General features: G+C 37.4%; 2 protein-coding genes across 2 annotated transcripts; one reads left to right on the plus strand and one right to left on the minus strand.

Annotated features, from left to right (window-relative positions):
- The first annotated feature begins 1,088 nt into the window (after positions 1-1,088).
- Positions 1,089-5,567, plus strand: LOC113706793 (elongation factor 2). Its single transcript, XM_027228799.2, has 4 exons — positions 1,089-1,205; positions 2,201-2,263; positions 2,354-2,441; positions 2,864-5,567. Exons 2-4 carry the CDS (start codon positions 2,261-2,263, stop codon positions 5,302-5,304), a joined length of 2,532 nt encoding a protein of 843 aa, XP_027084600.1. The 5' UTR covers positions 1,089-1,205; positions 2,201-2,260; the 3' UTR covers positions 5,305-5,567.
- A 904-nt stretch (positions 5,568-6,471) lies between these two features.
- Positions 6,472-12,179, minus strand: LOC113705372 (mitochondrial carrier protein CoAc1-like). Its single transcript, XM_027227211.2, has 7 exons — positions 11,131-12,179; positions 10,311-10,396; positions 10,013-10,220; positions 9,054-9,186; positions 7,380-7,564; positions 6,916-7,044; positions 6,472-6,693 (listed from the first exon to the last, which is right to left on the minus strand). The coding sequence occupies exons 1-7, from the start codon at positions 11,320-11,322 to the stop codon at positions 6,592-6,594; spliced, it is 1,035 nt and encodes a 344-aa protein (XP_027083012.1). The 5' UTR covers positions 11,323-12,179; the 3' UTR covers positions 6,472-6,591.
- Between the last annotated feature and the right edge of the window lie 2,590 nt (positions 12,180-14,769).

Consider the following 14,769-nt stretch of genomic DNA (forward strand, 5'->3'; position numbering starts at 1 on the left):
CTGGTGAAATTTATCATTGGCCCATAATAAGTAAAGAGGTGAAATTCTTGATCTTTGATTTATTATTAAAAATTACTCACACAAATTACATTAAAAAAGAGAGAAATCAGCAGATCACTATATTTTCTAAATACAAAAACACATAAATAAGAGAACTATTACATCTATATTCAATTGGATAAAAAAGGTAATCAACTAACAAGATTAATCCCTCATATAAATCAGATAACTAATTGCCCTAATCAAATGCCTCCCTTTAATTAACTTTCAACAATTTTGTCAATAAATTATCTCTAGATTTTTTTTTTTTTTGCATCTTTAGTTTTATCTAATATTTAAACAAATGAATAATTTTTTGTGGGATCATAAATTGACAACAATATAGAGAGTTAAATGTCCATCATATTCTTTGTCTAAAATTATATGAAATATATATTTGTAGTGCTTCAAGACGATCGAACTCCATTAAGTTTGATTGAACCCAATTTCAATTTCGAGCAAATAAAAACTAAATCGAGATCGAGCTCAAGTTTTAAGAGCTCGAATATTTTGGCTCGAGTCCAGCTCAAGTACCATAGAGCTCGAGTTTTACTTTGTTCATTTACACTCCTTTCCTCGATCACAACTAAGCAATCATCAAATCATTCACAAAATATTAAAGCGTAGCTGAGTGGTTCCACCATGGTGAACTAGATAAATACTGAGTTAGGGAATTAGTTTCGATTTCAACATGCTTTAAGCCACGATACCCTGCTACAAGCAGCCCATTGCGTCGCTGCTAGTTGCCCTAACAAGATCGAATTGTTTGATCACAAAACCCAAAGGGCAACCAATATTGAATTACTGATCCGCGACGACACCACAGATTGTTGTCGCGGATCAACCCACCACCACCAGCCATATCTGGACTATCTGTAAACCCACCGATGATGTGGAATTTGTACAAATAGGCCTGGTTTACAAAACACTATTATGTGAGCCATTAAAACTAGTAGGAACAGTAATGGGCCTTTGATGGGCTTAATTTGCAGACGCCGTGGCTGACATCAAATCCACAGTATATATAATCGCAAACCCCTAAAATAGAACCATTCTCCCACACTATCCTTCTATCTCTGCGGCTGCAGCTCGTAAGGTCACTGTGTGCCTTACCTCCTCCTCTAACATCGCCGCCTCCTTCTCTCCATCTTTTTTTCCTTTTCTCGGTAATATGCCCGCGACCCCCTTTTATTTTGCTGTAACATAGCTAGATTTTGCATAGAGTTAGTTGCCTTGTTTGATTGATTTGTTGATTTTTGATCTGGGCTGTTGTTGTTTTTGGCATCTATCTGGTATAAAGTCTTACTTTTTCCATCTGGGTTTGTTGTTTTTTGAGCTTTTTTTTTGTATTTTGACTCGTTGATTAGCTTATTTAGATCTAGATCCAATCTGGGTTCTCGGAAAAATTGTTTCTTTGAAGGATGGAAACTGTTCAGTTTGCTGTTTTTTTTTTGTTGTGTCTAAGCAAACCAGAAACGATGAGTGAATAGATGCTTGCTTTATTCGTATTACTATTCTGGAGTTTCTGCGCGGGGTCATCGATAAAAGAATCTTTCATTTATGGGAAGAAATTTTCCTGTCTGTGATTTTAATAGTAGCTGTTGCTGATCTGGATTTTTTTGTTTCAGTTTATTTTTGTGCTTGGAAAATCTTTTTCTGGATTTTATGCCATATTCTGTTGTTTTAAGTCTGTTTGTTCTTTTTGTTTGAAAGGGCGATATAGTTTGTTGTTACCCCTGTTGGAAAAGAAGTTTTCTTGGATCCATTTTATCTAATAATTGCTCTTTTTGGAAAAAAAATTGCATCTTTTTGTGCGGAAGTCTTTTCTCCGTGCACAAGCTTTATTAGTAGGGTGTGAGGGAGCAACAGATATGGGTTCAGCTTTATTAGTAGGTTATTAGTAGGGTGTGAGGGAGCAATAGATATGGATTCAGTCTTTTTTTTATATGAGAGCATATGCAGGAGTGTGTTTTCATTTTTATTGTTGCTGAAGATGGAAAGGATATTTTTTGAATTCCGCAACATATGACAGTCTCATTGCATAATCTAGCGTTAGGGAATTAAGTATTTACTGTGTCCTGGAGAACTTTGACGAATGTTTCTATTTGTTATCATGATGCTTTCTCGTCTCTCCTCATTTTCTGACTTTCTTGATGAGCAGGTTCTGTGAATTATTTTTATCCAATCCTCTTTTGCGGTTAATATCTGAAAGCCTATCAAGATGGTAAGTCAGTTTTTCCTCTGTCCTGCTTGAGTAACATCAATTGTTGCTAGATGTTTCTTACTGATGGTTAATTTTATGGCGCATTTGCAGGTGAAGTTCACAGCAGAAGAGCTTCGAAGGATTATGGACTACAAGCACAATATCCGTAATATGTCTGTTATTGCACATGTTGATCATGGTAAGTAGGACTGTCCATTATTCTTTTGGGAGAACCCGATCATAACCCTTATGTGGATAAGAAAGTCATAAGAATTGATTTGAAAGTGGATTAGTTAATCCTTCATTAAGTAAAGAAAAGATGAAAAGAAATGGTTTTTATGCCATCATTTGTCTGTATTTTCTCATCCTAATGCATTTATTCTAAACAACAATCATGAAAATGGCGTATGTTACTATAATTGCATTTCAACTATTAGAATTTTCCTCATGACACAGCTTATATATTATCATCTCGTATGTCTTGCTTGTTAAAATTGCTACTATTTTTTTTAGTTTCATCTTCATTTCTGTTTTTACTTCTGCTTCTGTTTTTAATTTCACTTATAAGATTTGTTTTGATTCTGTGGAAGTTTCTTTCTAACTCATGTTGACATCTCACAGGGAAGTCCACTCTTACTGATTCTCTTGTGGCTGCTGCTGGTATCATTGCTCAAGAAGTTGCTGGAGATGTTCGAATGACGGATACAAGAGCAGATGAAGCTGAGCGTGGTATTACAATCAAGTCCACTGGTATCTCACTTTATTATGAGATGACTGATGAAGCTTTAAAGGCCTACAAAGGGGAGCGGCAGGGAAATGAGTATCTTATTAATCTTATTGATTCCCCTGGGCATGTTGATTTCTCATCTGAGGTGACTGCTGCCCTTCGTATTACTGATGGTGCATTGGTGGTGGTTGATTGTATCGAGGGTGTGTGTGTCCAAACAGAAACTGTCCTTCGACAGGCTCTGGGAGAAAGGATTCGGCCTGTCTTAACTGTCAACAAAATGGACAGGTGTTTCCTTGAGCTCCAGGTTGAGGGGGAGGAGGCTTACCAAACATTTCAGAAGGTTATTGAGAATGCCAACGTTATCATGGCCACATATGAAGATCCTCTCCTTGGTGATGTCCAGGTTTACCCAGAGAAAGGTACCGTTGCTTTCTCTGCTGGTTTACATGGCTGGGCTTTCACCCTTAGTAACTTCGCCAAAATGTATGCCTCCAAGTTTGGTGTTGATGAGTCTAAGATGATGGAAAGACTGTGGGGTGAGAATTTTTTTGACCCTGCTACCAAGAAATGGACCAGCAAGAACACTGGCTCACCTACATGCAAGCGTGGTTTTGTTCAGTTCTGTTATGAGCCCATCAAGCAGATCATCAGCACTTGCATGAATGATCAGAAGGACAAGCTGTGGCCAATGTTGTCAAAGCTTGGAGTAACGATGAAGTCTGATGAAAAAGAGTTGATGGGAAAGGCACTCATGAAGCGTGTCATGCAGACATGGCTTCCAGCAAGTAGTGCCCTACTTGAAATGATGATCTACCATCTTCCATCTCCTGCCAAGGCTCAGAGGTACCGTGTTGAAAACTTGTACGAGGGTCCGCTTGATGATCAATATGCTAATGCCGTCAGGAACTGTGATCCCGAGGGACCTCTTATGGTCTATGTATCCAAGATGATTCCAGCATCTGACAAAGGTAGATTCTTTGCTTTTGGCCGTGTGTTTTCTGGAAAAATTGCCACTGGCATGAAGGTTAGAATCATGGGTCCCAACTATGTTCCTGGAGAGAAAAAGGACTTGTATGTTAAGAATGTCCAAAGAACAGTTATTTGGATGGGTAAGAAGCAGGAAACAGTTGAGGATGTGCCATGTGGTAACACAGTTGCTATGGTTGGTTTGGATCAATTCATCACCAAGAATGCAACCTTGACCAATGAAAAGGAAGTTGATGCTCATCCAATTAGAGCAATGAAGTTCTCTGTCTCCCCTGTTGTGCGTGTTGCTGTGCAGTGCAAGGTTGCATCTGACCTCCCCAAGCTTGTTGAAGGTTTGAAACGTCTGGCAAAGTCTGACCCTATGGTTGTCTGTACGATTGAGGAATCTGGAGAGCACATCATTGCTGGTGCTGGAGAACTGCACCTTGAAATTTGCTTAAAGGATTTGCAAGACGATTTTATGGGCGGTGCTGAGATTATTAAGTCTGATCCAGTGGTGTCTTTCCGTGAGACAGTTCTCGAGAAGTCTTGTCGCACTGTGATGAGCAAATCTCCTAACAAGCACAACCGTCTCTATATGGAAGCTAGGCCCCTGGAAGAGGGGCTCGCTGAGGCCATTGATGATGGTCGTATTGGTCCAAGGGATGATCCAAAGAATCGTTCTAAGATCTTGTCAGAGGAGTTTGGATGGGACAAGGATCTTGCAAAGAAAATCTGGTGTTTTGGTCCTGAGACTACTGGACCCAACATGGTGGTTGATATGTGCAAGGGAGTTCAGTACCTGAATGAAATTAAGGATTCTGTTGTTGCTGGTTTCCAGTGGGCTTCAAAAGAAGGTGCATTGGCTGAAGAAAACATGAGAGGTATCTGCTTTGAGGTTTGTGACGTTGTCCTGCATGCTGATGCCATCCACAGAGGTGGTGGCCAGGTTATTCCTACTGCTAGGAGGGTTATCTATGCTGCCCAACTTACTGCTAAGCCCCGACTATTGGAACCCGTGTACCTTGTGGAGATCCAAGCACCCGAACAAGCTCTCGGTGGCATCTACAGTGTTCTGAACCAGAAGCGTGGACACGTCTTTGAGGAGATGCAGAGGCCAGGCACACCCCTTTACAATATCAAGGCCTATCTTCCTGTCGTCGAGTCATTTGGTTTCTCAGGTACATTGAGAGCTGCTACATCAGGACAGGCATTCCCCCAGTGTGTCTTTGATCACTGGGATATGATGTCCTCGGATCCATTAGAATCTGGATCGCAAGCTGCTCAGCTTGTTACTGACATCAGAAAGAGGAAGGGTTTGAAAGATCAGATCACACCACTTTCAGAGTTCGAGGACAAGCTGTAAACCTGCTGAAATCAGCTACTATATCATTGATAAGCGCATGAAAGCTGGGCGGAGTATAATTTTGTCTTTCATCGTTTTTGAACTTTTTTTTAACATTTTAGGTGTTGAGTGAGTTGTAGCCCTTTTTCTTGCCGTGGAGTCACACTCTTGTTAGATGTGTCATGGGAAGACGCAAATGTCGTGTTGTTCTATGTTTTGATTTCAGTTTCCATGAGAACTACCAGATTGGTTGGAACTTCAATTTATTTCCCGTCTTCCCCTTATTTTATACAACTGTTTCTAGTTACTGGTTTTTTGGCTAATAAACACGAAGTAATCTGATCAGTCTTGCGCTCAACTGGTTTAGTTTGAGGAATACGAATCCTATTGCCAGACGCTGTTGCCCTCGAAGATTTAAAGATGTGGAATGGAACTCCGGTTAAAACTCAGGTTCCTTTGAAAATTCAGATCCAAACTAAATTGTTTTGAAGTGGCTGTTCTGAATTAGGGGGTTAAAAATCCTTTGCCTTTTTGTTCATCATTTTCGATTGTGCAACATGTTCGAGTTCTTGTGAAAGTTGAAAAGGTTAGGCACCAGCATTTGGGAAACAAGATGCTATATTGTTACCTCGTCTATTGTCGGGTTGAATTTAAGTTTCATTTGAATCCTTAATCCATACGATTCCGCCATGTCCTGGCTACTGCACAGTTCATTAGATGATTATTTTGTCGAAAGAGGTTTTTGTTTTTTGGCCTTCCCTTGTAGGGTAGGGAAAGTTTGACACGCAAAATGATCACCACAGTGATTCTCCTTGGCAATTCCATCCTCCTAAAAGGCGCAACCAAGTGCCTCTCTTCCTGAGGAATTGCATGAATAATTAACCTGAGACTTGAAATCAGCTGCCCTGGTCTCAATGTATTTACAGAACATCCAGCTTGATTCTGTCAGAGGCATGGACAACAACAGAACAAAAACTTTCCTTATTGCTGTATAGAGAATTTCAAGCATATCAACTTCCAGTGTTATCACCCGCCGGACATAAACTACAAATGTTTTGATAGTGCAAGGAGTGAAGTGCACTTAACAGAATTATTAACAAAATCTAAAGATTAAAGGCCAGTTGGTTGGGGATTTGAAAGCCATAATAATCTGTAAGTTAAATCAAGCAAATCCTAATGGAACTCTCAGGTTGGAATTGAATGTCATTCATGATCACCGAATTTAACATGATAATATGACTGAGAGTCAGACAAATCCTGCATTACATTCTAATGGAACATTTTGTAATGTTGCATGTAACTGTGTGTTTATGCAGTGGAGATTGATTTTGATTTCTGCCGAGGAGGTATATGAAGCCAGGTCTTCATCATGTCATACATTGTGAAACCAATTGCCACCGAGGGAACAATCTGAAACAAAATCAAAGAGCCAGTCACATCAGCATGTTGGAAGTGCTTATATCCCACCTAATTTTCAACTAGTCTCAATTAAAAGGAAACTTTGAAGTGGCTGTTCTGAATTTCGTCCCAAAAGGTTTCCATAGAATCTGTTAACTATCATCAAAAACAATTTAGTTTGGAATGCATCAGGCATAATGATCCATTCCAGGTCTAGGAGTTTTAAAATTTTACCTTGATATAATTAATGCTGAGGCCAGCAAATAATTGCTTCCAACCTTGATGACGGGCGATAGTTAACAGCCTGTCCAACGTGCTCTTGTGCGGTGCACCAGCTTGCAATGAAGGTTGGAGATGCTCAACCTGAAACAGTGACATGATAATCCAATCCATGATTAGCATATATTCCTAAGACTAGTCATATATTTAATGCACAAAATCACATCCATGTATTTCTGCCACATTAGAATGTCAATGGCACTTCAAGTTGGAAAAACATACGATTACAAAATAACAATCAAAATGATTGGTTATAGCATCAAGGTTATATGTAAAATGCAATTTTCAAACAAGATTGTCAAGAATCAGCTCAAAATCCAATTACAGTATGCTACAAGACATGACATCGAAGAGGGAAGAAAACACAGAAAAAAAAAGTGAAACTACAATATATCCCAACCAAAGTTCGTGCAGCTTACCTGCATTTGTCTTCTTACAACATCTAAAGGATATGTAAAAGTCTGGCCAAGTAAGCCAGCTAGTGCTCCACATGATAACCGCATCATAATAGATGTTTGGCGTTCTTCAGGAATATGTCTCTTAAGTTCTTCATAGATGTAAAACTTTAAACCAGCATAAGGAAGAATACCAACAAGTGTTGGACCTGCTCAAAGTAATTACAACATGACGATCAATACAAACATACAGCAAATACCTATTAAGCTAAGCAAACTAAAGAGCAAACCAGACAAATAGTTGTAGAAACTAGAGGTGTCAAATAAAACCATTTAACTAATTTTACCCATACCCGCCCATTAATAATTGAATATGGGTACATTAAATTTTTATATATGGATATAAATGGGTTACCCAATTATACCCATTTATTAAATGGGTATAATTGGGTAACCCATCTAACCCATTTAACCCATTTAACTTACATTCCCAAACCTTTTGTATTTCCTGGGGTGAAAAAGAGCTGGCTGGAGTTTTTTCAGGTGGAAAAGACTCAAATTCTTGAAAATTGCAATCTACATCTGTAAAAGTATCCCAATTATTTTCTTGAGTAGTGATGGGTCTGGTGAAGAATTTCAGGGAGAAAAAGAGGGGCCCCTGGAGGATGAGCAGTTTTGAAAATTTAGCAATTATTTACGCGATTTACTTTCTATAAAATGGTGCAAGTTTTGAAATATTTGATAATGGCTAACCTTTTGTATTTCCCAAACTATTTTTTATGTTAAGTATTTTTGTTTTATTTATTATATTTATTTGTTGGTTTTATCTTATCGCTTTATTTCCTTGTAATTTATTAATTTGATCATTTTTTAGCATCATCAATTTATGACAAATTTTAGCTTCTTTTCTTACCTTTTCAAATGAAATTTTAAATTTATAAACGAAAAAATACTAGGGGTTCAAAGTTTCGGATTAAATTTTTTTGTTAACTTTCATATTATTTAGTCCAAATTTTTAGATTCTCATTGTTCAATTATTAAATAATATGTAATTTTGCGACATGGCATGCGGATGGAAAAAAAATTGATAATTAGACTTATTTGGCATAATAAGTAAATATTTAAAATTAATGATAGGTGTAAAATGGTATAAATTGATAATTTAGTTTACAAAATGAATTTATATGAGCTTGTAAAAATTTAGAATAAATGGGTTATAAATGGATAATTGGGTTACCCAACTCATTTTTTGACTTACCCATTTATACCCATCTAATTAAATGGATATAAATGGGTTGACTCACTTATACCCATTACCCATTTTACCCAACCCAAACCCGCCCAAATCACCCATCTTGCCACCTCTAGTAGAAACCAACCATCAACTTAGTACAAATGCAACATCAATGAACAACATAACTCCAACAAAGAGTCACCATCATGTTTTGACAGTGCAAAACTAGAATTGATTCCAAACACAATAAAGAAGAAGGTGGCATAAAGCATGAAAAGTAGACGTGCCTACACCCCTATATATTCAAATCTTTTAGGCATTTGGAAAAAATGCAACCACAGTAAGCAACATAAGTGCAGCCAAGAATCAGTATCATTTTAGCAATGCACAACTAAAATCAACTACAACACAATAACAAAGAATATGACATAAGTTAAGAAATAGCATGAAAAGCAGATATTTACCTACACCCCTATAAAGTGCACGGACTCCCCCTTCTTTATATACACTCTCTATCACATTTCTTATGCCAGTGTAGGCAGGTTGCTCATAAATATATCTTGTAGCATTCTGCAAAGTTGTTCTTGTATCAACAACCTGCAAAAAGGATGAAGAAAAAGAATAACCACCAGGTAAAAGAAAAAACAAAATTTAGAAGAATAATAACCATCAGGTGAAGCACAGCATAAACCATGTCAAAACTTCTTTAGCATGTCCAGGAGAAGAAAATAAAAAATTTAGAAGCATTGAGGGTTAATGCAAAAGAGTGGTGGCAGCCAACTGGAAAAATTGATTACTGCTTATTTCTGTCTTCAGTCCACATGTTCCACTAAACCATCTGTACAGATAAATGAATCATTCATATTTGATCTCTTTTGGATGCTACTTTCAAGCATTTGACACTTGCAGTCTCAGAATTTCTATGCCCAAAAAGAGGTGTCTGATCACATTTGCTGATTCTCTTTGATACAAAAGCAAAGTGTGCTATACAACTTACAAACAGAATCTCAAATACTTGTGCTCCTTTCTCAAGGAAATGTGGATAAATATCACTAACTACTGAGTACACAGTGGTTTGATACGGTTGTGCAAAAACTTTAAAACATCGGGCATCATTGTTTACTAAAGGTCAATTTTAGACAGCCTTTCGGCACACCACATCAGGAAAGGACAATGTACATCTCGATGATACTGATATTCTAGCACATTGTGGAACCATTTCTTCAAAAAGTAACAAGAATGAAATCATAATATCATAGGCCAAGAATGCAAAACAAGATATGTAGGAGCATCACTTAAGAGTGCCATGTATAACATCTACCAACCAACATCAACTCTGAAAAGTTAGTAATAACATTCTAAACCCAAATAAAATTCTCAGTGGAAGAAACAAAAGTCCCGAAATGGTTCCCAAACTATATACCTGATAAGCAAGTTTGGTACGGGCAAAATCCAATGGATAGGTACACAAAACTGCTGTTCCCCCAGCAGCTGAACCTGCTAAAAGATCTACAACAGGCCCTGTCCCAAAGACAGAGCAGTTATCCAATATCCAAGACCGGTACTGCTCATAAGTCATGAAATGTAGTGCAGCATATGGAACAATTCGAAGGACGCTAGCTCCATTTCCTCTAAAAGAGATAATAAGAGTGAGTCAGTCAGAACTCAGAAAAGTTTGAGATGATATATAAAGAACATTTAGTGGTAAGACTCAAACTTACTTGTAAAATCCCATCACACCTTCATGCTTCATTAGCTTCTTTAGAGAATGATAAACGCCAAGAGAATGAAATCCTGCTGTCCTTGTCTGCATATTCGAATAGAGGGTGCAGTAGGTGGAACAACGTTAGGAAGTTAAATTTGCAAATGTTAAATTAGGTTACAATGGATAGTGTGAAACAGACATTGAACATTTGTCTTTCATAATCAGAAACAACAGATGATGAGTAACAGCTCGATTCATGGCTATCCCCATAACAGCAGCCAAGATGATCATTATTTGCATATTGAACCAATAGGAATGTCATGGCAACTGGTTAATTGAATCTCAATAAAAGCAATCAAAGCTTAAAAATCATTTTCCAAACATGTCTTGGAAAGATACTGGACCAACTCCAATGACCAGATCTCGGGAAACAATTCTAAGAACCAAATTCTTGAGACTTTAGAAGGATACCTATCTAAGATAAAAATAAAATTCTGGAACTCTAGGCTCAACGTCTGCACTTGACATCTAGGATAATCATTGTTTATGAGGGAATCCAGTTAGTTAAGAAAATGGCATTCAATGAAGTTATTTTGAAAGGTTAATCCCCAATTATTATAGAGCTAGGAGTAGTATACATTCAGCTGATCCACAACATACAAAAAGTATGTAATGCAAACTGCTAACGAGGAAAACATCAGTTGATACAGAGATACACACACAAAATAAACTAGAAAGGGAAACTTCGAATATAAAAAAAAAAAAAAAAAAAAAAGTCTCAAGATTAAAAGATCAAAATTCTTAGCAGGAGCCATGCAAAAGCAAAAGCAAGTCACCTGCAAAAGAATTTTAGTCCGTTCCAGCGGAGCAACTGCAGTTTTAGAAAATGCACCAGCAGCTCCTCCAGCAATCAGCTCCTTGACATAGATGGGCAAATGATCCACATATGAAACTTGTCTGCGGGCAGAAGATCCATCAACAAACCCTGCCACATTTGTGGATAAAGAAGACCCTTGGGAGGAACCCATCTTCAAAAAAAATCAATCTGAAAATTCAACTAGTATCCAAGAAACCAAACACTTCTCCTAAGTTAAAAAACCAATCCAATCCAATAGGGCTAAGATTAATTATCCACCCTGCAACTTGTAAAACTCCTTATCCCATCTATCCAGTGGGATACAAAATGGGAACACTTGCTGCTCAAATGGCAAAGCCAATGGCCTGAGAACACCCGGAATCGACCACCGCTTGTTCACAAGCCCAAACTCCTCTTCAGCAATAACAAGATACATCAAACAGACAAGAGGGCAAAGAGAACTGATCAAAGCCCACCACTACAACTAAATCCACACGTTCTCGATTAAACAAATAAACCCCATAGATCTATATCAAAATTCATCATTAAGGGGAACAGCCCTAGGTCCAAAAACGGATTAAAAATCAAATCTTTGGAACTGAATAGCCAAATTTCAGATAAAAATACAAAATTGCCAATAGCCACGGTTGGCCTAATATCATGTGACGGCAATAAAGTTCCAGCAACCCTCTTGAGAATTGCAACCAATAGAGAAAATAATCAAAACCCAGATGTAACCAAGGAGAAATCTTCAGGACCCACAAGAAATTAGGCGCAAAAACTAAATGTTTCGGATACAAGCTTGATGAAGATGCTGAGTAATTTAACCTTGGATAATTGGGGAATCTTCCTTGGTTTTGAGATATGTAGGAATAATAAGCTGGTAAGCTGGGTGAAGAATCTCCCTACTTTCTTGGAAACTTACGGGAATCAAAACCGAATTTTTCAGATTGAAGCTAATGGAGAACAGGTCTCCCTAATTCGGGTCTTGGAAATGTCACAGGGGAGTCGATGGAGTCGCGCGGCGTTGGATGACTTCAAATTTGGAGGAATTAATATTGGGGTCTGCACCAGAGTGCGTAGTGCAGACCCTACCTACGTACTTGAGTTTTTTTTTTTTTTTTTTTTTTTAAAAAAAAAAAAGAAAGAAAAGAAAAGCAATTTGAAACTAAATCTTTAAAAATGCCAACAGATGAATGGTTTGGCCTGTGCTACAGGAATATTGAGAAGTCCAACTACTCCTGTTTGGGATGATGAATTTATTAGTACATAAACTAGTAATTGTTATGGGGGATTTCCGCACAATCAGCCTTAGACAGTCTAAAGCCTTGTTTTTCCATAATTTACGCTCACCACAAGGCAGATACCCAATTGAAAAGGCGGAAGCTGGAGTCCTAATGGGGCAAATGTTATTTCCAGGTCCTTCCAAGATTTTAACACTTTATAGCGAAATTCAACATTTTATTAGTATATATTATCATGATTAGATGCAAAATTTTGAATTTCACCTGTAAATTTAGATTGGTTATCATGTTGCAGGCAATGGTAGTGTATGTATTATATAGAAGATTAATCCTCAATGTTAATAGTGTATGCTTATAATTTTTGAATGTTGCGTTCGTTTGAATTAAGTTAAAGAGGTTATCCTCAATATGGGGCGGGGGGATGGGTTGGAGCATTTCGAAAGAGAGAGTGTACATGAGAGACTTCGAAGGGATTAGGTCGAAACCCTCGTCCCATTTACGCTATTACAAAAAAAAAAAAAAAAGGGTTATCCTTAAGACATATTGCTTAGACAAAAATAAATTAGAAAACGTTATTCGTAATCCCATTTTTGTTAATCAAACTCATATTGTCATTCTAATCATATAATTTTGATTTATTACATTATGTGACAAAACAAATGTTATGAGTGCAAATAACAGAAAGTAGGGTGCCACTAATATTTCTTGAATAAATTTTGTGAGTTGCTATTCAATCGAAAATGACATTGGTAGGTTTGTATTCTAACCCGTGATTAATCCTCTCCAACTCATACTTCAAGAGTTTTACGTCCGTCAAAAGTGGAGTTGAATGATATTTCGGGGCAATTTGAACACATAGAAGCGATTAGTAAAGAGTTGCTTTTTTTTTTTTCCCTTTTTTTTCACTCCACAAAAAATGACACTAGTTTTGTATGGTCAATCCTGTCGATACATGTGTTTCTTTTTTCGAGTATAATGAGCCAAAGAAAATCTCAATATTTTACACCACAATTATTAGTTTTTTCTTGAATCATAACCAGCACCACCTGGTGAAGCCTAACGTATTAGACGAGAAACTTTTAAATGACTTGGTTAATAAAGCCAAATTAATTAGCAGAAATTTCTTCGATGTGAATCTTAGTGCATGGACGTTCATGCATGTATTAACAACGTCTTTTGTACCGTATATTACAAACTCCGAATCAAAATATACCTCCTAATCAGGTTGCAAGAAATTATTACTACAGATTTAGTAGCTCTTATTACACAGATATAACGTGATCGAGTGAAATTTACCTGGAAAACCAAGATAGAAAACAGGTTAAAAATTCAATAAACGAAAGTATATGGGAAAAAAAAGGGGCAAGTGCGTTCACAGTTATTGGAGTTGGATAAAAATTATAAATACATTTCTGAATCCACCTTTTTATCTCACATATATCACGTCACAAAAAGTGTTACGGTAATTATTTGGAAGAATACTCTATCCAAACAAATATTTCTAGGTCCTTTTCCTGCCTTCACCTAGGCTGTCAATTGACTCTTCATAATTCTCCAGACATGCTTGGTAGACGTCCTTCAATTTTGGATCGTTTGTCTTTCTCGCAAGGGATTCAATCAACTTGTACGTGGAATTTGCATGGGATTCTGCCAAGTCAATTGAAATTTGGGCTAAATCCTCAAGAGAAGCTCCGGGAGTACGAGGATTGGAGTTTAGGACTTGCAAAACAAAAAGAAGGGCTTCTTGTTTTGTAGCATATTTCATCCATCACAGGGGTGGGTCAATGCTTTGATGCTATTGCCGGGCTCTGGAAGCTTGCGGCTGCTGACTACCAGAACAAAGACAAGAAAGAAGAATGCTGCTTTCTTCATTTATTGTTTTTTGCCTTTTCTTTGAGTGTTGAATTCATCAAGCAAGTCACGCGTACTACATACAAATGCGTTGCTTGCAGGCAAATCAGGAAATTGAATGTCTTGTGATGCACTCCTAAATTCTAATCGCTCAGGTCCATTTCCTCAGTTCATGTATAAGCCATAAGATCTTTGACTGGTAGTTTCCGTATCCTGCAATTATTCTAATTGCTCAGGTCGATGCATAAGATCTTTGATTGGTAGTTTCCGTGTCCTGCAATTGTGTTGCTGATTCTCAAAACGATATCTTTGAGTCTCAGCACAAATTAAATAGACATCTATTTTACTAGGTCATAATCATAAAATCTAGCTTGGCCTAGTGAGTGACATATTCGTAATAGAAAAATCGGGCCGGTCTAAAACAGGTGCCTAAAAGGTAAGATTGATTAAGAAAAATGTATATATACAAGGGAGGATAATAATTATTAGTGTGTACGTATATATGATAGGTTGAATAAGTAAAA

This window comes from Coffea arabica, chromosome 8c, assembly GCF_036785885.1.
Source record: "Coffea arabica cultivar ET-39 chromosome 8c, Coffea Arabica ET-39 HiFi, whole genome shotgun sequence".
Lineage (NCBI taxonomy): Eukaryota > Viridiplantae > Streptophyta > Magnoliopsida > Gentianales > Rubiaceae > Coffea > Coffea arabica.

Excerpts from the sequence above, each read along its gene's own strand:
- LOC113706793 (XM_027228799.2), top strand. Across the intron at positions 2,442-2,863 it reads TATTGCACATGTTGATCATG|GGAAGTCCACTCTTACTGAT; the intron begins GTAAGTAGGACT and ends GACATCTCACAG.
- LOC113705372 (XM_027227211.2), bottom strand. The coding sequence starts at position 11,322 with ATGGGTTCCTCCCAAGGGTCTTCTTTATCCACAAATGTGGCAGGGTTT. Across the intron at positions 10,397-11,130 it reads GGACTAAAATTCTTTTGCAG|ACAAGGACAGCAGGATTTCA; the intron begins GTGACTTGCTTT and ends TCGAATATGCAG. Across the intron at positions 6,694-6,915 it reads TCAGCATTAATTATATCAAG|ATTGTTCCCTCGGTGGCAAT; the intron begins GTAAAATTTTAA and ends ATTTTGTTTCAG.